Genomic DNA, 25,251 nt, shown 5'->3' with positions numbered 1-25,251 from the left:
GTAATAACATGAAGTGAAATTAAAGACAGTAAAAACAGAGGATTTTGACATAAAGTGTACGAACAGTGAAAACACTCAGAAATAATAGGACTAGTAAAAACTTTAACTCGAACATGACATACAGTGACACAGAATACCCCAAACCATACAAAAATAAACCAGACTGCCAATGATCTTGCTAGTAAAGTTAGCATATATTTCTGGACTTAATACAAACACTACTGGCTGGTGACTGGTTATAACCCAATGTTAGTGCTCCAGCATCAGAACTGTTTTATTAATTTGTTGTTTTTGATTATTATAGTCTTTTTTTTTTCAATAATGAGAGGTCACATGCCAATAGTACATGTAGTACAATGTATATGTGGAAAGGCTGTACCCACAGATTACTTCCTTATTGACATGGCATGACAATCTCATTAAAATCAGATCTTAGTCCTCGCTACCGCTAAACAAAGATCTGAAGACATCCCATTACGGGTCACGTCAGAACGACCTTTCATCCGACCAACCAGATTATGAAAGTGACAGTCGGAATGTGTTTTCTAATCATGCAAGCTCGAAAACGTTAACACGGGGTATTTCGAACGATAGTTACGGGTTTAACGACTGAATCCTTACAATCTAGACCATCTAGTAGTCATTCCAGAATGTTTTTTTGTTCAGGTTTCAAATTTGTAATCAAGAATTTGTCAAAATATGCCTCGAAGCGTAGTCGCCAATTTGAAATTTGTGCCGTAAAGCACGAGAAAGCTGCCTTCTGATTGGTCATTCCATTGGTTGGTCAAAGTTCACGCAAGGTCAGTCTGACATGACCCATAATGGGATGTCCTGAGATCTTTGTTTAGCGGTAGCGAGAACTAAGATCTGATTTTAATGAGATTGCATGGCATGATAAATATACATTGATGTTACAAACAGTATTTGTATTGACTCATTTCATCAAAGAAACAAATTTATCTTTATATTTTAATTAATATTTGGATGGACAAACTACTATGGTTTTAGAGATGTTATCTCAAGTTATTTTGTTTAGGACATACCTGTACTTACAAAAAGTGATATTTATCCTCTAGTCCTGCACTATGACTGTGAAATTTATATTTTTTAGGTATTTTTGTTACTAAAAATCAAACTAACCAGGTCTAGTTTGCTTGCTTACACACAGCAGAAGAGGAAAGGTTCTTTCAAAAAAGATATTTCTATTATTTTAAAGACATGTTTTCATTGACTAAGTGTTAGTCTATTTATCCTCCACTGAATTCAAAATACATTCCACACACCATCTCTGACTTCTTGGTATATTATTGTACCTCCCAAGATCAATCATTAATCATTGTGGACTCCATCTAAATTTTGATAATGATGTTCTGATCTTTCTCAGGTTTACATACAGTGGTTTGTATAACAGCAACATTTACAAGGTGACTTAACACTAGAAGTCCACTGGTGGACATACATATCAACAAATTAGGGCTGTGACGGGTAACTCGGGTCAGGTGGGTACTGAGTAGGACCCAGGTACCCACATGACTACCCGGACCCGTGGTTAGTCACACGATATATTGTTTAATGACAAAAATTATCTAGAACCCTGTGGTTACACTACATGTCACTTATGTTCACATTTCTTTCTGACTATGCACCCATTCCTTCTAACTTTTGTATGCTTGATTAAAGATAAAACTTCAGTGTATGCATGACCAGATCGTTTTATATGTGTCTCAAAATACATTTTGCCAGGGCTACAGCTTTTCCCAGTCGGACATTTTGAACCAATCTCTTGAGACCTACAGTGGGTACCTGGGTAGGGTCGGGTAATAGGGGTTGGGTACCCAGGCAGTACATTTGGACAACAAAAAAGACACCTATGTCCCTAAATACTGTGGAAGTAACATGATTAACTAATGTAGACAAACCTCCGACAACATGGCCCTACACACTTTGTTTTGACTCTGCCATAGGAATCTGTCCATCATTTGTAACTCGGAATGTTTTCAAAGTGAATTCAACGTCTGTTTTCTTTCAATATGATGTTTCATTACAGGTACAAGTGATCACTTGCTTGATAAAGGAACTAGCACATGTACTGGAACATCTCACTGACAGAATAAACAAGCTGAAATCTATACATCATCACTATCTTTCCTGTTCCACGTCTATCCATTAGTTTTCATCTATGTCAGGAATATCAGTATATACACAAATTAATAACAGTTTGTGTTTATTCATTGTTTAACGCTGCACTCAGCCATATTCCAGCTATATGACGTCCGTCTGTAAATAATCGAGTCTGGACCAGACAATCCAAGGACTGACATCATGAGCATCAATCCACGCAATTGGGATATGATGACATGCATCAACCAAGTCAGCAAGCCTGACCACCCGATCCCGTTAGTCGCCTCTTCTGACAAGCATAGTCGCCTTTTACGGCAAGCATGGGTTGCTGAAGACCTATTCTACCCCGGATCTTTACAGGTTAAAATCAATAACAGATGTACAAATATCTGACACCATGTACACAAAACATATAAAGCAGGTGAACTGTTACCAGAGAAACAAGATTCCCATTGAATTACTCTGATAAAAGTTTAGAATGAATATGCAAACATGATTTCAAACAAGTTTCAAAATGTATTTATATGATGTATTTGAAACAGAATTGTCCCCTGTAGGGCTTTATATAGAACTTTATCATTTTATTCAATATTGAGAATAATGAGATATTTGTCATGAACAGAAATCAAGTCTGGATATTCAAAGAAAGTTAACAACAGCCTTAAAATTCTTTAAAATGCTATAAGTAACAACCTTTAACAGATCAGAGTTTTCCACATTCACATCTAGACTTTGTTGACAACAACCTGCTATCTAACACACAGACATTACTCACTGTATACAAAGCTTTCTACAAAATATACAGGACATTGTTCTATCAAGTGAAACTATTGCTACAACTGTTGCAAGTCTATGTTAATGTATGGAGTTATGGCAGTTGTAGCAGTAAGATCACTATGCAGAAGAGGATCTCTGAAGCCTATGCCACAAGCAGATAGCTTACAGCAGCTAACATACGCCATGCCGTGTTCGTGGGCAGAGTGCAGTACTATGGCCACAACAAAGTCATTATTTGTTCTATAGAATCTTCTCACCCTTTCACCTCCCACCAAGTTGACTTTTTTTCTATGGGGTATGTGACTTTCTGATAAAGTATTCAGCTGCCATGTTAAGGGTGAGCGTGAGTGAGAATGGTTTCAGCCGCTTTTAGCAATATTCCAGCAATATCACGGCGGGGGACACCAGAAATGGGCTTCACACATTGTACCCATGTCGTGAATCGAACCCGGGTCTTCAGCGTGATGAGCGAACGATTTAACCACTAGGCTACCCGACTGCCACGCCATGTTAAGGAATAGGTGACAAAGAAATGTGTATGACTTATAAAAGAAGGAAAACCACTTAACCTGTAAATATTCATTTATGCACATTCCATTTTACATGTCTGCAAAAAGATCCAAACTTATGTATTTGAAGGGTCAGTGGGGTAGCCTAGTGGTTAAAGCGTTCTCTCATTAGGCTGAGTGAGTGAGTGAGTAAGTGGTGCTTTAAGCCGCATCAGCAATATTCCAGCTATTTGCGGCTATCATTAGGCTGAAGACCTGGGTTCAATTTCCCACATGGGTACAATGTGTGAAGCCCATTTCTGGCATCCCCCTCAGTGATATTGCTTAAACATATCTAAAAGATGCGGAAAACCATACTCACTCACTAATAATTGAAAGAAACAAATTGTTGTCATTTAAAACATTGTGAAAAGGAACAAAAACACACTTTTGAATTGTCTCTTAGTGAAAAAAGACACACACAAAAAACAAATAATTATTTGCTGTGGCCTACACAACAACAACTGCATCAAATACTGGCCCTTGGACAAGCTACGTCATGGACAACTACATGAAGCCTACACTCGATGCTGAACATTGATCCTAGCACTATGACTGACTAAATCCTATGTTGAACATAGACAGGCATAGCACAGAGATCACTCTGTTTGGGGTGGCCTTGAAAAACTAGCCAGCTGGCTAACTAACAAGTTGGGAAAGACTTGATGTGGAAAACTCTACATCGATACTCACTTTGGTGTTTTTGGCTCAGTGAGAGCCGGTGGTTCCCCGGTTGTGCTGTAAGGTACACGTGTTAGACATGCAGTGAGTATAAGGTGCATATATAGTGCAGCCTACTGCAGGTGGGGCGCAGGTGTGTTCGTTAGCACCCTATCTCACTAAAATCAGATCTAAGTTCTTGCTATTGTTAAACAAAGATCTGAGGACATCCCATATAAGGGTCACGTCAGAACGATCTTTTGCAAACCTTGACCTCCCACTGAAACAACTAACAAGAAGTCAACATCAGCCGATTAGAAAGCAGCTTTCTCAAGCTTTCCGGCATTCATTTCAACCTGGCGACTTCCATTTCAGACCATGCTTGAAAAATATGAAGACGCAGTCCTCGATTAAAATTTTGAAAACTGAAGAAACGGACATAAAGGAAGGTCTTATATATCATTGCGATTGTATGGCAATGCTTCCAAAGTACTGTGTAACGCCTCCTCCGTTCAAATGTTTATCCCACGCAAACGAGAGATAGACGATAATTTTGACGGAATCAGTCGAACGGGCCGTAACTGTCGTTCGGAATACCCCGTGTTAATGTTTTCGAGCTTGCATCATTAGAAAACACATTCCGACTGTCACTTTCATGATCTGGTAAGTGACGCTTTGATTGGTCGGATGAAAGGTCGTTCTGACGTGACCCGTAATGGGATGTCCTCAGATCTTTGATTAGTGATAGCGAGAACTAAGATCTGATTTTAATGAGATTGGTTAGCACCATATATACAACATAGATACAATATTAGATAAGGCGGGAAACACAACTTAATGAAGATGAAGAAAATATTTCCAGTAAATCGCTTTCTTTGCTACCCTGCCTTTTACTTGGCTAAATCATTTGATGTAGCACGTTTATAGGAGTAAATATAACAAGGGTATACATCAGGGGAAACAGTTTGAAGTGCCCAGCCTCATGTAAGTATTGCATCAACAGTGTATTCAGTGTGTAAATCAAGGCAACAAAAGCCTGTGGCTAGGGATGGCATACCTAGCAGTTGTAAGTAAGGGATAAGACTTAGGATTCATATTTCAAAAAGTTTATATACACAATAAAGTTATTGACAGAATTTGGGTGCGGAGGTACTTATGTCCTCCACAGCACAGGTTCTGTCATCACAGCACAGGCTATGTCATCACAGCACAGGCAATGTAATCACAGCACAGGCAATGTCATCACATCACAGGCTGGTAAACCACAGCACAAGCAATGTCTTCCACAGCACAGGCAATGTCCTCTACAGCACAGGTTCTGTCATCACAGCACAGGCAATGTCATCACAGCACAGGCAATGTCATCACAGCACAGGCTGGTAAACCACAGCACAAGCAATGTATTCCACAGCACAGGCAATGTCATCACAGCACAGGCTATGTCATCACAGCACAGGCAATGTCATCACAGCACAGGCAATGTCATCACAGCACAGGCTGGTAAACCACAGCACAAGCAATGTCTTCCACAGCACAGGCAATGTCATCACAGCACAGGCTGTCATCCACATGTCATGCATGTAGAGGTAATGGAAATAAGGAAATATAGTTTCTGATTGAGGATCATGGGAATCACTATATTCTGTTTCAATTTCAAAATGGTCTTGCTAGATATTATATCTAACTGAGTTACGCGCATTCATCAAAGATAGTCATAGTGGTGACTTCGAAAATCGAAAATCCATCAAGTGTGTGAATATACTACTAGCATCATCCCATAGCATGCATTGCAATAGTTTAGTGCTGGTGTATAGAAACGTTTAGAGGGGAAAGTGGATACTTTCACTGGGTATTTCACACTGTAAAATACACAATTAATATCAACTGTGGCCCTACCTTTGTACATCAGCCTCTGATGTGGGCGTGGTTGCCCCCGGGGGTGGGGATGGCACCTGCATGGAGTTGCGTCTCCCTGGTTTCTTTCTATCAGCGCTACCCTTGCGTCCTTTCTCCGACGTTCCAGTCTTGGGCTTGTCCCCACCCTTGCCCTTGCCTTTGGTGGGTGTAGAATGATCCTCTTTGAACTTATCAGGGGTCACCGACTTCTCCTCCTCCAGTTCCAGATCCTTGGGCTTCTCATCAATGCCAATATTCCTGAAATGTTTACAGGGATTTGAGATTGCAGGACTGGGTAATTTGCCTCTGAATCAATTTGAAATTTGATTGTGGGTTCTTTGGGTACAGCTCTCCAGCTATGTCTCAAAGGCAACTCAAGGCAATCACAGGAACACATGGCAGCAGGATATGAGTGAGTGAGTGAGTTGGGATCAACACTGCTTTGAACCATATTCCACTCATATCATGACATGTCAACTTATGTGAGGTGGTGAAATGGAGTTGAACGTCGCGTCCAAGATTATTGCACTTATATAGCGACGTGCATGCACGTGTATATATGTGTGTGTGTGGCTGCCTGTACTAGGCCGGACTGATGCCGATTTATAGTGCTAGCCCACTGAGATACCATGCTGCAGTTTAACATGAATACATCACTCAGACACAGTATACTGACTACGAGCCGGCCAGTCCTTGTTTTAGCCCCTTAATGCTGAGAGCAAAACAGGGTAACAACAAATACGATCTTTAAACGTCTTTTGGTATGACATGGCCAGGAATCGAACCCCGGACTTTCTGCTCTCCTGGTGGACGCTTGACCACAGAGGCGGTCTTCAAGTTGGACCTGAGATGATGTAGGTCTTAGACACATCCCACTTTTAGAAACCCTTGAGCATAGGTATGGAACTGGCAAAAATACTACAAAATCAGGGGGAATCCGTGATTCATTATCATAGGTTACTGTCACAAGTAAGGGATGCAACTCTGCACAGCAAGCAGCACCTTGGAAGACTGGACCACCTGTGCCTCCAGCAAATATAGAGTTGACAAATGCTATTGAAAAACAACTGTCAAGATAATCAGCTGGTATTAAAAGGACAAAATGTCAAATCTTACGGGTCATCAGAAGATGCTGCAATGAAGGCGTAGCGTCCTCCAAACTCTGACAGTGGTGGTGGCCTCCTCTTCACTGGGTAGGGCACGACAGCAAACTCTGCTGGGGGTGGGATAGGAGGTCCCCTGGGCCCCAGGCCAAGGCCATCCATAACCTGAAGAGACAAATGGTTCCACCTTACCAAGTGCATCAAACAGACCATATACAGTATAACTAAGCATCAATGGAGTTCAGTAACTCATCACAACAAAAACACTCAAAATATAACATGTATGCAGTATGCGACTTCAGCCATTTGTCCAAAGCCAGAGTCTAGTAAAATTCTGTTCGGTCAAGTAAAATTAGTTGATAATAGTCCATAGAAGTGAGTGAGGTGTTACCCCGCTTTTGGCAATATTCCAGCAACATCACGGCGGGGGACACCAGAAATGGACTTCACACATTGTACCCATGTCCGGAATGGAACCCGAGTCTTCGGCGTGACAAGCGAATGCTTTAACCACTAGGCTACCCGACTGCCCTAATAGTCCATATACCGGTAATACCAAAATGTACATAAAAAGCTAAGAGCCAAGTTGGGGCAAGTGGACTCAAACGTTTTTTGGCACAGACTGTATATGATGTAAATATCCCAAGTAATTATAAGAAGCCACTTTTCAAAATCCAGGGATAGACATGAGTGAGTGAGTGAGCGAGGAGAGGTCATGGTTTAACATGACTTTAAGCAATATTAGTGGCATACAAAAAGAACGCCAGAAATGAGATTCACACAATGTAGTACAGTACCCATGTGTAGAACTGAAAGAAGTCTTCAACATGAAGAACAGCAAAAGTAGTAAGCCCTAGGCTGCCCTCGCACCCACGTCATCACAGAAGAGTGATGACATGACACGCTTAATCTCTTAGGTACAAATTAGCTTCAATACAGAGTTTAAGATGGCCATCGGTCACCGGTCACCGGTCATAGACCACTAAAGTTTCAATTTGACAGATGGTTTGTTTAAGTAGTCAGACTTTTGACTTAAGCAAGGTGTCACTTGTTTCATAATTTAATAATAAAAAGGGTATTAAGGTTTAATATTACTTACATTATCGATTCAACAAAACAAGCCAATAAAAAATCGTAATTGAAAGTCTGAGCAGCGCATGTCTTTGCATCATACTTTCTGCATCATAGGAAAATGCTGTCAGATCATATACATCATATATTCACTGGCCAGATCATATACATTGATCCTATCATGAAGGGTATTGCATTGATTTGTTGTTATGGTTATTCTGCCATGTTTGTTGATTTGTGAGAACATGGCGAAAGCAATTTTGTGTTTTATGTATTTGACTTATTACATTTCTTGTAGGGCTGGGACATGAAAATCTGGTACTTGGGTCGGGTGGGTCCTGAGTAGGACCTGGTTACCCACAGGACTACCCGGAGCCATGGTTAGTTTGTGTGTTGTTTGAATACAATAACAAAACAAGTCACTTATGTTTGAAGGTATAACTTCAGCCGGCTTCAGTGTATGGAATGAGTGAGTGAGTTGGGTTTAACGCTGCTTTTAACAGTATTCCAGTTATATCACGGCGTGGCAGCTTAATGTGGGAGGAAAGCCCGAAGTGATGCAGGTCTCAGATGTTTACCACTTCGGTGAAACAGATGAGCAAGGGTATGGTGCTGACAAACCTTGAAACATAATCTGGGCGAACCGGCATTCGAACCCACAATCATAGGTTTCTGGCGTGCCCAAGGGACGCAACTCTGCACAGCGAATCGCGGCGCCTTAGACGACTGGGCCACTGGTGCCCCCGTATGTACATAACATTTGGTAGGGCTCCAGTAAAGCAATTCCGCATCAGACATGATGTACCTAACTCTTGAGACCTACAGTGTGTACCCAGGTAAGGTCGGGTAATGGGGGTCGAGTACCCGGGTCGTACATTTGGACTTGTCCAAGCCCTAATTTCTTGGGTCCACGTCATTGATCGATATACAGCTTTTTGTGTTCAAGTCACTGCCACACTGACCTCTTCCACTGTGGGCAGCTTCTCTCCCCGCATGATCTTCTCCCCAGGGTGGACGGTCCTGTCTGCGCAGTTGATGAGAATGTTGGGCACGCCAACTCCGTCCTCCACTTTCTTGTTGGGGTCATCAGTGTGATCTCCATCCTGGCTATCACCATCGGCCTGGGCTGCAGCCAGAGCAGCCTACAGCAGAGGGAGCATGTGTAGATGAGTTACCATAATGGAAGGTGCAAGACTGTGGCAATATTGTATAATAATATTCAGTTTTCAGGATGACTGATGTAGGACTGTATCACAATAGATGACAAAATATCCAAAGCTAGATTGAAAATTAAAAAGAGAATTTCACATAAACCAATCAAAAACAAACACTCCTATACACACCAAACATACATATCCAACAGTGACCAGGTTCTTTTTCTGAAATCAGTATTGACTGGTGTCTATAATTTATTATAGGGATTGGTGGGTCTGAGGGAATCAGAGGAGGGTCACCATAAAATGACAGTCTATATGGGAGGGTCATAAAAAAATAATACACACATTTGGGGAGGATAATGATTTGTTTGTTTGTTGTTTAACGCCGCACCCAAATATTCCAGCTATAAGACGGCAGTCTGTAAATAATCAAGTTTGGACCAGACGATCCAGTGATTGACATAATGAGTATCGATCCACGCAATTTGGATACGATGACATACATCAACCAAGTCAGTGCGCCTGACCACCCGATCCCATTAGTAGCCTCTTACGACAAGCAAAGTCGCCTTTTACAGCAAGCATGGGTTGCTGAAGACCTATTCTACCCCGGATCTTCACAGATCTGGAGAGGGTTATAAATAAATTGACATTTTATAATAAATACAAGCGCTTTTGAATTTTGTCTTTGCAGGGAGAATCATGAAATAAATGTAAAAGGACATGAGAAGGGTCATCAAAAAATATGACAAACGTTGGGGGAGGGTAATTATTTTCTGTACATTCTGCGCATTAAAAACTCCTGTAATACATGACCGGTCCCTAAAGTCTTACTTATTATTGATTTCAGTCTATAAGGGACAGTGCATTTCTGAAATCCCTCGATAAGACTCCCAACACATCGTCAAGACTCACCTCCTTAGCTGCCTTCTCCGCCATCTCTTTCTCAAGTCTTTGTCTTTCCTTCTCTTTCTCTTTTTCCTTGTCATGCTTGTCTGGAGAAAAGAAACACCACATTCCCACAATAAACAAGGCATTAAGTCAGGAGAATATTCAAAGTTGAGTTCTGATGTGCATGCAGTTTGTCAGTAAAAATGTAATTCAGGAATATGCTCCAGGGTTCACTCAATTCACTGGAAACACATCTTCCCGAGGCAAGAGAGTTAACTGACTATAAAAGTCCAGTTTCCAACCTTGCCGAACTAGGCTGGGATTATGGAATTACATTTTGGCTGGACTAACGAGTCTATGCATAGTCCAATCAAAATCGCGCACCGAAATCGAAATCCGGTTCGTAAACTGTCTTGCAGAGTTCGGTCGATTGCAGGATTTGCAAAGCATGTGCATCGCCAACTCGTTGTCAACATATATTTTCCAAATCTTTTTATCTTTCTAATCAAGATGCTCACGTGATTTGATGTACTTCGCGAAGTAAGAACCGTTTTATCACAAAATAGATCTTGATGGTCGATGAGATCATTTTGACTGGGCGCCACCATTTTGTTTGAAGCAAATGCATGTGATACGAGAGGTGAAATCTGATTGGTCCATATGGGAGAGGCATAGAATGGACATAACTCGTAACAGCCACTGGTGGCGCTACGATCGAGCCCAGGAATTCCACCCTAGTTTGGCAAGGGTGGAAACTGGACTTGTAAAGTCAGTTAACGCTCTTGCCTCGGGAAGATGCTGGAAACAAAGCTTCCATGCTGACTAAACCAATAGATATTTCTGGCCTACCTTTCCCCTTGCCCTTCTTCCCTGATGGAGGATGCTGTGCCCCATCCTCTTCAGACTTCTCGGAAGGAGTGGGGGGACGTTTGATTTGCAGGGTGGTACGGTCCCAGAACTCCAGGAGATGGGTCAGTTCATTCTGGGCATGCTCAAAGGTTCGGAACCTGGAAACAAAGTGATCCCATTTACATGAACATATCCAAATTACTACAGTATTCATTACATAGAATTCTCAAAGTAAATGAGTGAGTGAGTATGGTTTTACGGCGTTTTAGCAATATTCCAGCAATATCACAGCGGGGGACACCAGAAATGGGCTTCACACATTGTACCCATGTCGGGAATCGAACCCGGGTCTTCGGCGTGATGAGCGAACGCTTAAACCACTTGGCTACCTGTCTGCCCACTCAAAGTAAATGAGTAAATTTGATTTAAATGCCACTTTTAAGCAGTATGTCAGGTATATCACAGCATGTGTCAAATCTGAAAGTTACACAGGTCACAGACCAAAAGCAAGGATTAAATCAGAGTGGACCTAAATTCGAACCCATGATCACTGGATTCTGGTACAGATAGGGAAGTTGATTCTTAAAGGGCAACAAGGCTGAACTAATGAAGCACAAACTATTTCCATGTACTTACCTCTGCATGAGAAGTATCTCTGCTTCCTTGAGTGCATCTTTATTCTCCCCATCAGTAGCGGGAATTTCCTCTTTGCCCTTACCATCAACCTTCTTTCCATCCTTGACGGCCTTCTTCTTCCTAAAGTAGTATATAGGAATAGTATGACGGATGCCTTGGGAAGGAATAGTTTGGGAGCATGGGGTAGGATGGGTGTGTGGCAAGTTGTGTGGATGAGATAGGTGAGGTGAGGTGAGGTGAGGTGAGGTGAGGTGAGGTGAGGTGAAATGGGGTTTAACGTCGCGTCCAAGATTATTGCACTTATATAGCGCCGTGCATGCACGTGTATGTGTGTGTGGCTGCTTGTACTAGTCTGGAATGATGCCGATTTATAGTGCTAGCACACTGAGATACCATGCCGCAGTTTAACATGAATACCCCACTCAGACACAGTATACTGACTCCGAGCCGACCAGTCCTTGTTTTAGCCCCAAATGTCGAGCGCCAGACAGGGTAACAACAAGTACCATCTTTTAACGTCTTTTGGTATGACGCGGCTGGGGATCGAACCCCGGACCTTCCGCTCTCCGGGCGGATGCTTTACCATTAGACCACGGAGGCGGTCTTGTGGATGAGATAGTTTGGGGAGACAGGTGGTTTGGGTATGAGGTGTGTCTTGGGAAGGAATAGTTTGGGAGCATGGGGTAGGATGGGTGTGTGGCAAGTTGTGTGGATTAGGGCAGGGATGAGTCCAAAGTTACTACCCGGGTACCCGACCCTCTATTACCCGACCCTACCCGGGTACCAGCTAAAGGTCTAAAGAGTTGGGAACAAAATGTCTGATTGGGAATTGTTTTACCGCAGCCCTGGCTAAAACTATTTAGATACATGTATCAAACAATCAGATTATGCGTTCACTGAAGTTTACTGAAGCTTTATCTTTACTCAAACATATACAAGTCAAAAGGAATGTGTGCATCGTCAGAATGAAATGCGAACATTAGCGACTTGTAGTGTAACCACTGAGCTATAGTGACTTTTGTCATTAAACAATATATCACGTGACTAACCACGGGTCCGGGTAGTCCTGTGGGTACCCGGGTCCTACTCAGGACCCACCCGACCCGAGCACCCGAGTTACCCGTCCCAGCCCTAGTGTGGATGAGATAGTTTGGGGAGACAGGTGGTTTGGTGTGTCTTAAGAAGGAATGGTTTGGGAGCATGGGGTATGAGGTGGGTTTGGCAAGTTGTGTGGATGAGATAGTTTCGGTATGAGGTGTGTCTTGGGAAGGAATAGTTTGGGAGAATGGGGTATGAGGTGGGTTTGGCAAGTTGTGTGGATGAGATAGTTTCGGTATGAGGTGTGTCTTGGGAAGGAATAGTTTGGGAGAATGGGGTATGAGGTGGGTTTGGCAAGTTGTGTGGATGAGATAGTTTCGGTATGAGGTGTGTCTTAAGAAGGAATGGTTTGGGAGCATGGGGTATGAGGTGGGTTTGGCAAGTTGTGTGGATGAGATAGTTTCGGTATGAGGTGTGTCTTAAGAAGGAATGGTTTGGGAGCATGGGGTATGAGGTGGGTTTGGCAAGTTGTGTGGATGAGATAGTTTCGGTATGAGGTGTGTCTTAAGAAGGAATGGTTTGGGAGCATGGGGTATGAGGTGGGTTTGGCAAGTTGTGTGGATGAGATAGTTTCGGTATGAGGTGTGTCTTAAGAAGGAATGGTTTGGGAGCATGGGGTATGAGGTGGGTTTGGCAAGTTGTGTGGATGAGATAGTTTCGGTATGAGGTGTGTCTTAAGAAGGAATAGTTTGGGAGCATGGGGTATGAGGTGGGTTTGGCAAGTTGTGTGGATGAGATAGTTTCGGTATGAGGTGTGTCTTAAGAAGGAATAGTTTGGGAGAATGGGGTATGAGGTGGGTTTGGCAAGTTGTGTGGATGAGATAGTTTCGGTATGAGGTGTGTCTTAAGAAGGAATGGTTTGGGAGCATGGGGTATGAGGTGGGTTTGGCAAGTTGTGTGGATGAGATAGTTTCGGTATGAGGTGTGTCTTGGGAAGGAATAGTTTGGGAGAATGGGGTATGAGGTGGGTTTGGCAAGTTGTGTGGATGAGATAGTTTCGGTATGAGGTGTGTCTTAAGAAGGAATGGTTTGGGAGCATGGGGTATGAGGTGGGTTTGGCAAGTTGTGTGGATGAGATAGTTTCGGTATGAGGTGTGTCTTGGGAAGGAATAGTTTGGGAGAATGGGGTATGAGGTGGGTTTGGCAAGTTGTGTGGATGAGATAGTTTCGGTATGAGGTGTGTCTTAAGAAGGAATAGTTTGGGAGAATGGGGTATGAGGTGGGTTTGGCAAGTTGTGTGGATGAGATAGTTTCGGTATGAGGTGTGTCTTAAGAAGGAATGGTTTGGGAGCATGGGGTATGAGGTGGGTTTGGCAAGTTGTGTGGATGAGATAGTTTCGGTATGAGGTGTGTCTTGGGAAGGAATAGTTTGGGAGCATGGGGTATGAGGTGGGTTTGGCAAGTTGTGTGGATGAGATAGTTTCGGTATGAGGTGTGTCTTGGGAAGGAATAGTTTGGGAGAATGGGGTATGAGGTGGGTTTGGCAAGTTGTGTGGATGAGATAGTTTCGGTATGAGGTGTGTCTTAAGAAGGAATGGTTTGGGAGCATGGGGTATGAGGTGGGTTTGGCAAGTTGTGTGGATGAGATAGTTTCGGTATGAGGTGTGTCTTAAGAAGGAATGGTTTGGGAGAATGGGGTATGAGGTGGGTTTGGCAAGTTGTGTGGATGAGATAGTTTCGGTATGAGGTGTGTCTTGGGAAGGAATAGTTTGGGAGAATGGGGTATGAGGTGGGTTTGGCAAGTTGTGTGGATGAGATAGTTTCGGTATGAGGTGTGTCTTGGGAAGGAATAGTTTGGGAGAATGGGGTATGAGGTGGGTTTGGCAAGTTGTGTGGATGAGATAGTTTCGGTATGAGGTGTGTCTTGGGAAGGAATAGTTTGGGAGAATGGGGTATGAGGTGGGTTTGGCAAGTTGTGTGGATGAGATAGTTTCGGTATGAGGTGTGTCTTGGGAAGGAATAGTTTGGGAGAATGGGGTATGAGGTGGGTTTGGCAAGTTGTGTGGATGAGATAGTTTCGGTATGAGGTGTGTCTTGGGAAGGAATAGTTTGGGAGAATGGGGTATGAGGTGGGTTTGGCAAGTTGTGTGGATGAGATAGTTTCGGTATGAGGTGTGTCTTGGGAAGGAATAGTTTGGGAGAATGGGGTATGAGGTGGGTTTGGCAAGTTGTGTGGATGAGATAGTTTCGGTATGAGGTGTGTCTTAGGAAGGAATAGTTTTGGAGAATGGGGTATGAGGTGGGTTTGGAAAGTTGTGTCAATAGACAGTTTGTGAAGATAAGGGTCGTTGTGTGGCATGGGTACGGCAGGTGTATGGCAAATAGTATTGTTGGAATATGTTAGCTATAGCTGAGGTAGTATGGTAAACAAATATTTCTGTCAAGAAATCCATTCCTATGAAATAAGAAACATTCTTGAATTTTCTTACCAAAATTACTTCTCCTCAAGGACATCATATACCTAAACCAACAAAACGCTTCACTGAAGATACTTTTGTTTTATGTGACCTGACACAAAACTTACTTGTCATCAATCTGTGTATCTGACTTCTCAGTCTGGTGGGACTCTGGTCTCTCTGTGTTGGAGCCAGTCTTGGCGGCGTGTTCACTGTCATGTGGCCGCTGACCACCCTGGGACTTCTGCCCCACACGATCCTGGCTGGGCTGGGTGCCGGCCTTGCTTGCCACACCCTTCTTATCCTTATCCTTATCCTTATCCTTATTAGCATCCTTCCCTTTCCTTGGTCTCTTTGGTTTATTACTGGAAGAAAGGTCAAGGTCATGAAGACATAACTTGCTAAGAAAATTGTACTTGTCTCAACAACTATACAATCACCATTGTACAAGATTACAAATTGCGGACTCAATATGCCTTTTGCAAATTGAGGTACACAATTTTACAATGTTTAAATCTAAATTCCATATGATGAATTAAACTCGACCATTGATGGCACAAAAAAAGTAATTACCTTAACATGAGGTCCTTGTTTATTTCACACCAGGTTAAGTTTCTAATATATCTAATTGTAGAAACATGAATACTGCAGCTTCATTAATTAAAACACTAGTCAGGATTAAGACATGAAGGGGCGGCTGTACCTTATGGTGTGCTAGCTAGATCCACCCAACCCAATCACACATACATCTGAGACATCCGGCTCAGTGTCACGTACACATATCCAGTGAATCGAATAATGTGCTTTCCTTGTGTATGAGGTGAGGTGAAATGGGGTGTAACGTTGCATCCATGATTATTGCACTCATATAGCGGCGTACATGCACATGTGTGTGAGTGGCTACTTGTACCAGTCCGGACTGATGCCGATTTATAGTGCTAGCACACTGAGATACCATGCCAGTTTAACATGAATACCCCACTCAGACACAGTATACTGACTCCGAGCCGACCAGTCCTTGTTTTAGCCCGTTAATGCCGAGCACCAGACAGGGTAACAACAAGTACCATCTTTTAACATCCTTTGTTATGACACGGCGGGGGATCGAACCCTGGACCTTCCACTCTCCGGGCAGACACACTACCTCTAGGCCACTAGACGTTGTGGATGACTCCACGATTGCTGATTGTCACTGTACATACACTCCGATTATCACTATGTCATGCAGTCATCATTGAGCAGGCTACTATTCAGTCAGTCAGTACTTGTTCTACATCTAAATGTGAACAATTTAGGGGAAAAAGATCTTTTCGAAAATGATATTTTGTTTTAAAAAAAGGAGATCTGTGTCAAATGATGCTCAAATGTAAGTGCAAGTTATATGTGACAACCACAGAAGGTTGGTGTTACTTGCCTTTACTATCATCATCAACATTAAGCATAACATCGTCAATACTTGACAGGGTTGTGTACACCAGGTACACTATGTCCAGAACAGGCAGCTTGGGTTGTATACTCCCGAGGGAGCTGAAAATGATTGTTGAGTGCACACTGATCCATTGACTGGGGTCATAATGTCTAAGCGCTTAGAGCATGCTTTTGCATGGAGTACAGCGCCATATAAATGGACTACTTCTACTACTATTATTATTATTATCATTATCATCATTATTATTATTATCATTATTATTATTATTATTACAGTAGCCATTTACTACTCATGGAAGTAAATTGGGCCCTACTCCAAACATGAATTCAGTGTAAACACTAACATTGTCTGTTGATGAAGAAACATGTCAAACAGATAGCCGCACGGCAATGTACCGTGTTTCATGAGAAGTATTGTCATTTTTGTCATATAATTTAACCACTTATTCGTCTCAACAATTGTCTTCCCCTTGCTGGAACAAGGTCATGTTTTGATCCACGCGGCCATTTGCATTTACAAGTGATGAAGAAAAGAAGGATGTACCCTGTGCAATATATGCCCTGGTGTTTCATGACAAGACCATGAGGTGTCTACAACATGGATAAATCACCAACAACTCATGCTTCGAGCTTGTAGAACATACAGGACACTGTGAACATGTGCATGCAGCTTTTACTCTAATATCTTAAATTTCCTCACCACGGTAATTCAGACATAGATGCAACAATGGACCTATGAGCATTGAGAGAAAATAAACATGAAGTAATCTACAGTTCAAATACCGAGCAGTATTTCTTGGAGGTTATAATACTGATCATCACTTTCTCCAGATTAACCAAATGTTAATGAGAAATAATATGTTTACAACCATGAATTTGGGAAATAGTTAATTCTGATTCAGGATGCTCAATCAGAGGTATCAAATCCCATTAACCACCTCTGATTGAAACAGCCAATTTGACAACCACATCACTGCGGAAGATAACATTAATTGAAAAGTACTTCTTTTCTTTACTGTTGGTAGGCATTAAATAGTCAAATGTACAATTACAGATTGTAAAATGCAGATTTGCAGTAACAACAGTATTCAACGTATGTGTGGCAATCCATTTTGTGCAGAAAACATGATTGAAATAAACTCAGCAAAAGTATTGGGGGACATTAGAAAGCTTGAAATGTGGCACTTTTCTATTGTCAGCTATGACATCATAATAGTGATGTGAATGAGAAAAATTAAATCTTGCAAGGCTTGCTTACTCTTCTGTAGGAGTGCCCACTTCATGTTGGCTAATGAAGTAGCTGTACTATACACTTTATATGCCTGCTATATTTAAAAAAATAATAACGAGTGGGAGTTGTTTATTGTACAATAAAATACTGCAGGTAGAATAAACCATGAGGGGCGCAGCATATGGAGTCAAAGTTTTAATCCATTTACCGTATTTGACGTAATAAGCGAGCCGCTGTAATAAGCACCCGGGGCGAAATTTGCTAATATACTGGCGAGTGAACAATCCCAATTAGCACCCCTTCCGATTGATCAATGTACACAAGACTTAATTATTCATGTATAATACGCACTGGTGTGTTATATGCACCCTTAATTATGGGCAATTAAGTTCTGAAAAATATATCTGTCGTGTATGATATATGCACATACTTTTCTTTTGTATCATTTCAGGCTGTCAGCATAAACTACGAAATTTACAATCTTTCAACTCTGTTTTTGTTCTCACCAAAATTATATTCTATATTCTAAGAGCCCCCTATTTCTAATTTCGAGAGCGCCCTGGGCGCTTATTACGTCGAATACGGTACTTCTAACTTCTTGTGTTATAGGACTGTGTCAAAATGAGCAAATATATTCGGTAAAATAATCTTATCTGTAAATCACTGATTGACTTACAACAGCTATTAACTTAGATGAACAATATAAACTTCCAATATCATCTCAAATATAGGGGACAAGAAATAATTACTTACATTTCTTCTTCCTGTTTCCTTCTCTCTTCTTCCAGAGCTTCATTCTCTCTCCTAATCTTCTCCATTTCTTCTTCTCTGTGATATGAAAAATGGCCATTGTATAACATTTATACAATTATTGATATTTCAAATCTAATCTTTGCTGATTGTTGATGAATGACAATACTGCCACCTACTTCTTCTTTCCCACTTGTAACAACATTTTAGGGGTACTGGTAAACATTTCATTTCTAAATTTTCTTCAAATTTTAAATGCCTATCAAAACATACTTCTTTATTCTCTCTTTCTTTATCTCAAGCCTCTTCTTGTCCACAACGGCCTTCTCAGCATCAGTGAGGGCATCATATTCATCCTCCGACATGTCCTCCAGCCTCTGCCGCTCCTGCTCCTCCGCCTGACGCGCCTGATTCTCTACAAGCACACCAAGTGTTGGAGTTTTGTTTGTTTATTTGTTGTTTAACACCACACTCGGCAATATTCTAGCTATATGAGGGGGGTCTGTAAATGATCGAGTCTGGACCAAACAATCCAAGGATTGATATCATGAGCATCGATCCACGCAATTGGGATATGATGACATGCATCAACCACGAAACAGTATTTCAGTTATATGGCAGTTTGTCAGCCAAAAGTAATGCAGGTCTTACCACTTACCACGTTTACCACTTTGGTGAAAGTAATGAGTATGGGTATAGTGGAGACAAACTTAAAACATAATCAGGGAAATTCTGGGATTCAAACTCATGATCATAGGTTCGGGAATGTCTAAGGAATGCAACTCTGCACAGACAGCTTCATGAAGATGGGATGCATAACAAGATACAACATGACACTCTCCCTGGGGGGGTATACAAACCACGCTGCCTGTGAGGCCTAGAAGGTTAACACTCAAATTACCATCTTCACTACCATATTTCAAAGTCATTTGACTGAGGAGACACCACATGGACTACATGTGCTACAGTGGGGGCAGGACCGAAGCCCTAGAAATTCTCACGAGTCAAGCTGCCAAACGCATCCAACTACTCTCCGCGACCAACGTGGCTTCGCTTCACCTGATTTGTGAACTGTGTGCTGCACACAGGACCATGTGCCACTAAAGTCTAGTCTCCTTTAAGTATAATAGTATCAAATTCAAAGACCACACAGAGAGAGGTTAACATGGTTAAAGAAGGCCTGTTTACAGTGTGTGTAAGGGCCTGTGGATAATGTGCTCACCTCTCTCTTCCATGTCTTTCTTCTCCTGTTCCTTGAGGATGTTGTAGTCCAGCTTCAGCGTGACAAAGAAGATGAAGCGGCGGTTGTTGAGAGCCTTCAGAATGGCGTTGGTTGTGGTGAGGTAGTTCTGGGAGAACAGTGTCTCCAGCCCATCAAACACCACACCCCGGTGGCAGTCATCCAGCTGTGGGGACAGAAGACACCTCAGCATCAGAGAGTGAGAGAATGCAGCCTTAATGCTAACATTGGCAATTGTCAAGTGATAATAGTGTATGGAGCTACTATCAATACCTTTGTGGTACAATGCCCAGGTCCACATTGTGACCACCTGATTCTCATTTTAGCAGCTTCTCATGACAAGTAGAGGTACAGTAAAATATGGTTATAAGGCTTAAAAGAAAAAGAGTCTTGGTTCTCAGGCTGCGCCGGCATCATAATAAAGTCTGTCTCACGTTTCGTTTTTATTTCCATTTTAAATATTAAAAACAACAAAATCCTAACACTTAAAAAATGTGATTGAATATAGCACGCAGTTACTTCCCTTTATATGAGCGCTGCTTTACTCCCATCACGTGTTGTGATCATTGCCACAATAGGAGTTTGTATGCTTGTTTGTGTAGAGAGACCCTTTGCCAGGTTGATGGTACACAACTGTTTATGTGGTGAAATACTAGTTTGAACAAGCAAAAAAAGAAAGACTCCGCCCGCCCGCACTATATTTGCAAAAGTCATTGCCTGAGAACCAATTCTTTATTTTTTTAAGCCTAACGAACTCAAAGGGAACAACAACTTTGTTTGTTATAACGGCAGTTCGTTATAAGTGTTTCAACTAAAGGGTACAGGAATGTCCAGGACCAAAAATAACAGTTTGTTATAACCGTCATTTCATTATAAGTGTGTTTGTTATAAACATAGTTTACTGTACATCGGATCTATTTTAGTCCTCTATTACTACAAGTGTCCTCTGTATAGAAGATTATTCAGCTGCTTCAGTGACAACAACAGCATGACAGGGTGAGTGAGTGTGTTGGGTTTAATGCTGCTTTGGACAGTAATCCAGTTATATCACTGTATGTTGGCTAATGTGGAAGGAAAGTCCAAAGTGATGCAGGTCTCAGACATTTATCATATTGGTCAAACCCATGAGCACACGTATGGGACTGACAAGCCTAGAAACACAATCAATCCCAACTGCAGCGCCTTAGACAACTGGGTGCCTGTTCCCCTGCACAATGACAGAACACTTTCCTATTAGTATGTTAAATGTATGACCTTAGTCTATTGATTGATACAAAAGATAACTCTTGTGCTGTCCTACCTGCATCCTCTCAGCCAGCAGGTCCACCAGCAGCTCCTCAGGCAGGATACAGCTCATCAGCCCCTCTTCTCCAGCCACCGAGGCACTGACACTCAGACGGCGGGCGATGGGTGCGGCCAGGGGTGGGGGACTGCTTGGCACCTACACAATACAACACATCAACCTCAGTACCACAGTTAATTCAGAACCTTTAGTACACTGACTACCAAAGGACACTGGGAGATCCAAACACCTTATGTGTCTACATGTGTCAGTCTCTCTATTGCATGTGTTTGTTCACTTTGTTACTCTGACACTGGGAAAAAATAGGCCCCTGTTCCCCAAAGCGATCATAGCGCTAAGATGATAATATCTCATTCTTTAAAATGGACATACGACAGTCGATCATTCTGTGGAACGGGCCCTGGATCTGGCTCTGACAAAGAGTACTTTCTTTTACCCTTATCTTTAATCTGAAACTAATAACCCTATTCCTTATTCTTAACTACAATAAACATATCAAAAGCATGAAGGGTGATTCTCCAAATTAACTGAGTCGCAACTGATTTGTGAACAGTTGAACAGTTGACTTGTCCACAATAAGTTACAAAGCATTAAATCACTCTCTACCTGACTGCCTGTGGCTCCATCTACGGAGGATGTGTTGACTGCAGTCTTGGCTCCCAGGACGCTGCCACCATGATGCTTCTCCTTGCCTTTCTGTTCCGAGATGGTGCTTGTCTTCCTGTTGGAAATCATAGAGGCTGCTCCACCCACAACTCCAGTGCCTGGAACTACACATGATAGTCCAAGGTTAAGCTCACACTACCTTCCTTTGGTATGTTTCTTCACAGAAGTTCTGGGTGTCTATATTTCCCAAAACAAATTTAAGAAAAAGAATTCTACAGGCCTACAAGACAGGCCTATTGAGTGACACATCCCAACACTGACTTTTAATAACAGACGGTTTGCTTGCCATGGGATAAAGAAACAAATGATGACCTCTTTTCTCTAATTTCACTACTGTCTAGCGACCAGTTATCGCCTAAGACCAAATTTGCAGACAACAAATTGATCATACCATTTCTTATTAATTTTGATGAATAAAAAATTGAGTGTGATACCCAAGATATTAAAAAAAATAATTTGTATAACTGAAGTGGTGTGCATGATTACATGGTACATGCTGTTAAGACGATGGTGCTAACTGGTACAGTAAGTCAATGGGAAAGTTCTATTTCCACTGTTTTGATTCCCTATCGTAGCATGATAACAGAAGTCAAGAAATAACATGAAAAAGATGGCGATAACTGGTCAGTGACCGGTACCCTGATTTGAAGGCATTTTTATTTTCTAAATGAGACATTTCCAAATGGTGTTAAAATTCCCATCATGTCAATACATTGTATGTTGGAGGACTAGTGTTCCTTGCTTGACTGGCACTTACTGGTTCCCTGTGTGTGGGCCGTGAGAGCCTCCACGCTCAGACCTCCAGCCTTTGTCTTCTCGGGGTCGTCTGGCTCCAAGCCCTTGATCTCCTCGGCTTTCCTTCTTGCAGCATCAGCACACAGTTCTCTGGCCTTGAGACCTGATGGAGTGTTGCCGTTGGATATGGCCTCCAGAACTACCCCATCTACAGACAGTATGGCTGCCTTGTAGCGTTTAGCCAGCATGACCACTGTGCTGGATTTGCCTGAAAAAGAAACACCAGCTGATGAGATTTCCACGGTGAGACTGCAGAGTTAAAGGTGCGAACGAAGGCTCGTCATCAGTCTGTTGCTGATGTCAAGACCCTGCATGAGCAGTCTGTGCAGCTGCAATACCATCTCTGATTGGTCATTACTAGGCAGTCACTCATTGTATTTTAAATGATTGCTGAGAAGTTACACATTTTGATGAAAATTCCATTAACAGAGCTCCCGATAAGCTGCGTATCTGTGTAAAATACGCATCAGAAATGCAGAAATACGCGGTCAAATAAAATCCAAGCGTATCAAATACGCAACGAACATTACAGATACGCTACAAAAATAAAACTTGTGCGTATCATCAAAATATTGTGAAGTATCCCTGCGTATTCGATTTGCAAATCAGCAACTTATTTTGAAATTTTTATAAACGGGCACTCTATCAACCTTGCCAAACTCCACGATGACAGTTACATCATGATCATTTGCCATCACACTTTCTTGTGGAAGTATCGTGGTATTTTTGAGTCCTATAAAGCTCCCGAACCCAAACGACACCAGTTTGCAGGGACTAGATGAATAGTGTTTTTAAATATTTAACTCAAATACCTACATGTGTAAAAACTAGTGGGTAACAGAAATTTGAACACCCAGATAGAATTACTGATACCCAATGATTTTAAAATGCATGGGTAAAATACCCACAACACCAAAAGCTTATCTGGAGCTCTGCATTAAACTGCTTATCCAGACTTTACAGTTCCAAAGGAAAAATTATTAAGAATAAACATGAAAAAAACAAATCACTGATAAATATAGAGTCATTTCCTTTGCATATACACTTTGTATGAAGACATCCGACATGCCCATCTGAAAAGTGTGACTTCAGGACTAACCATCCTCTCTATCATTAGGGCTAGCATTTCGGCATACCAACACCAACTCCCGGATCCATTCCTGTGGTTCTCCCGATCTCATATGACCTGTCCTTGATTCTCATTTGCCAATTTGATTTGCAACGCTACTCAGTCTAATGGACCAATCCGAATGTGAATTACAAACCAGCCTCAATGTTAGGGTTGGCGATATTAACAACATGGCAGACAGTGCCATTGATTATGATAGGGTTTGTGAGAAATTCAACAGACTGTAAAAAACTGACAGACATGCAAAAGAAATCTTTTTGATGGAAAGGATGTCTTCGTTAAAATTGGTGGTGTTTTTGGTTTCTAGACAATACGAGTTACCTCCCTTACCCATATCTCCATCTCCTTTTTCCATATCTCAAATTTTGATTGGTCGGTAAAATGTCAATGAAAATCAAAGGTGGGTAATTTGTGATCGCGAGAATCATGGGAATGGATCAAGAGCTAGTTTAGAATGAGGACTACTGAGATCTAACGTACTGTACAAATGTAACTATATTAAACTATTCACATATATCCTCAGTGTTACCTGACATCGGTGGTCCATGTACAATGAGGCTGATGCCTCGTCGGTTCCGGGCAGCCTTGCCTTCAGGAGTAAGGTCAATGCCAAGGTGTCGGGCAATGGCAGCCGACACTGGCGTGATCTCCAGCTCCCCAACACCCACAGTGTTCTCCTTGTCTCTCTCTGCAATACACAAGATGTAGTCTCCAATAATGATGAGAATATGGTTGACTATTTACTCTCTTCTCCTAAGGCTGGGACGGGTAACTAGGGTACTCGGGTCGGGTGGGTACTGATTACGACCCGGGTACCCACAGTACTACCCGAACCCATGGTTAGTTACATGATATATTGTTTAATGACAAAAACTCACTATAGCTCAGTGGTAACACCAAAAGTCGTTAATGTTCGCATTGCTTTGACGATGCACACATTCCTTTTGACTTGTATATGTTTGAGTAAAGATAAAGCTTCAGTCAACTTCAGTGTACCCATGATCTGATGGTTAGATACATAGATATTTATCTAAATAGTTTTAGGGCTGCGAATCACAATTGGACATTTTGTTCCCAACACTGGTACCCAGGTAGGGTCGGGTAATAGGGGGTGGGGCACCCAGGTAGTAAATTTGGACTCATCCCAGTCCTACCTTCTCCTATCCTTGATACATGAGGCACTGGCAAGAGAAGAAGCAAAGAGATTCCTTACCTTCCGAAGATTCATCTTTTTTAATCTTTTCCTCTTCATCTGAGTGAGTCTTTGGTGGTTGTTCCCGTGGCGTGAGCTCCCGAGATGGTACTGTCATGACAATGACTGGTGCATGCTCTGTGTCGTCATGCTCCTTGCCCTCCTCATCACCATGCTCTGTTGTGACAAGAGCCAGATAAAAAACAGTTCTCATTATACAACATCACACTGTTTTCATCATTCATGCACGCCAATATGATTTCAACACATAAGTTGTTTGTAATGAATAATCAAATTTGTTATGAATTGATCAC

At 42.0% G+C, this 25,251-nt stretch overlaps 1 protein-coding gene across 4 annotated transcripts in view; it reads right to left on the bottom strand.

Moving 5' to 3' along the window:
* The window catches only part of LOC124137578 (hydrocephalus-inducing protein homolog), a 119,506-nt gene that overhangs the window by 48,682 nt on the left and 45,573 nt on the right, over nucleotides 1-25,251 (bottom strand). For 3 of the 4 annotated variants that reach the window (XM_046503940.2, XM_046503941.2, XM_046503942.2), the window contains exons 33-48: nucleotides 24,959-25,114; nucleotides 24,275-24,433; nucleotides 22,579-22,824; nucleotides 21,762-21,925; nucleotides 21,153-21,293; nucleotides 19,835-20,018; nucleotides 18,886-19,027; nucleotides 18,616-18,690; nucleotides 15,332-15,568; nucleotides 11,710-11,829; nucleotides 11,074-11,231; nucleotides 10,249-10,328; nucleotides 9,139-9,318; nucleotides 7,119-7,270; nucleotides 6,003-6,260; nucleotides 4,140-4,184 (exon numbers count right to left, since the gene is read on the bottom strand). In XM_046503940.2, the coding sequence (XP_046359896.2) occupies nucleotides 4,140-4,184; nucleotides 6,003-6,260; nucleotides 7,119-7,270; nucleotides 9,139-9,318; nucleotides 10,249-10,328; nucleotides 11,074-11,231; nucleotides 11,710-11,829; nucleotides 15,332-15,568; nucleotides 18,616-18,690; nucleotides 18,886-19,027; nucleotides 19,835-20,018; nucleotides 21,153-21,293; nucleotides 21,762-21,925; nucleotides 22,579-22,824; nucleotides 24,275-24,433; nucleotides 24,959-25,114 (2,497 nt within the window). The remainder of the gene's footprint in view (nucleotides 1-4,139; nucleotides 4,185-6,002; nucleotides 6,261-7,118; nucleotides 7,271-9,138; nucleotides 9,319-10,248; nucleotides 10,329-11,073; nucleotides 11,232-11,709; nucleotides 11,830-15,331; nucleotides 15,569-18,615; nucleotides 18,691-18,885; nucleotides 19,028-19,834; nucleotides 20,019-21,152; nucleotides 21,294-21,761; nucleotides 21,926-22,578; nucleotides 22,825-24,274; nucleotides 24,434-24,958; nucleotides 25,115-25,251) is intronic. The other variant, XM_048398944.1, reaches the window with a different exon arrangement.

Source organism: Haliotis rufescens, unplaced genomic scaffold, assembly GCF_023055435.1.
Source record: "Haliotis rufescens isolate VD_foot unplaced genomic scaffold, xgHalRufe1.0.p SCAF_19, whole genome shotgun sequence".
Lineage (NCBI taxonomy): Eukaryota > Metazoa > Mollusca > Gastropoda > Lepetellida > Haliotidae > Haliotis > Haliotis rufescens.
Note: the sequence above shows the minus strand (reverse complement) of the source record. Positions and strands in the feature narration are given on the sequence as shown.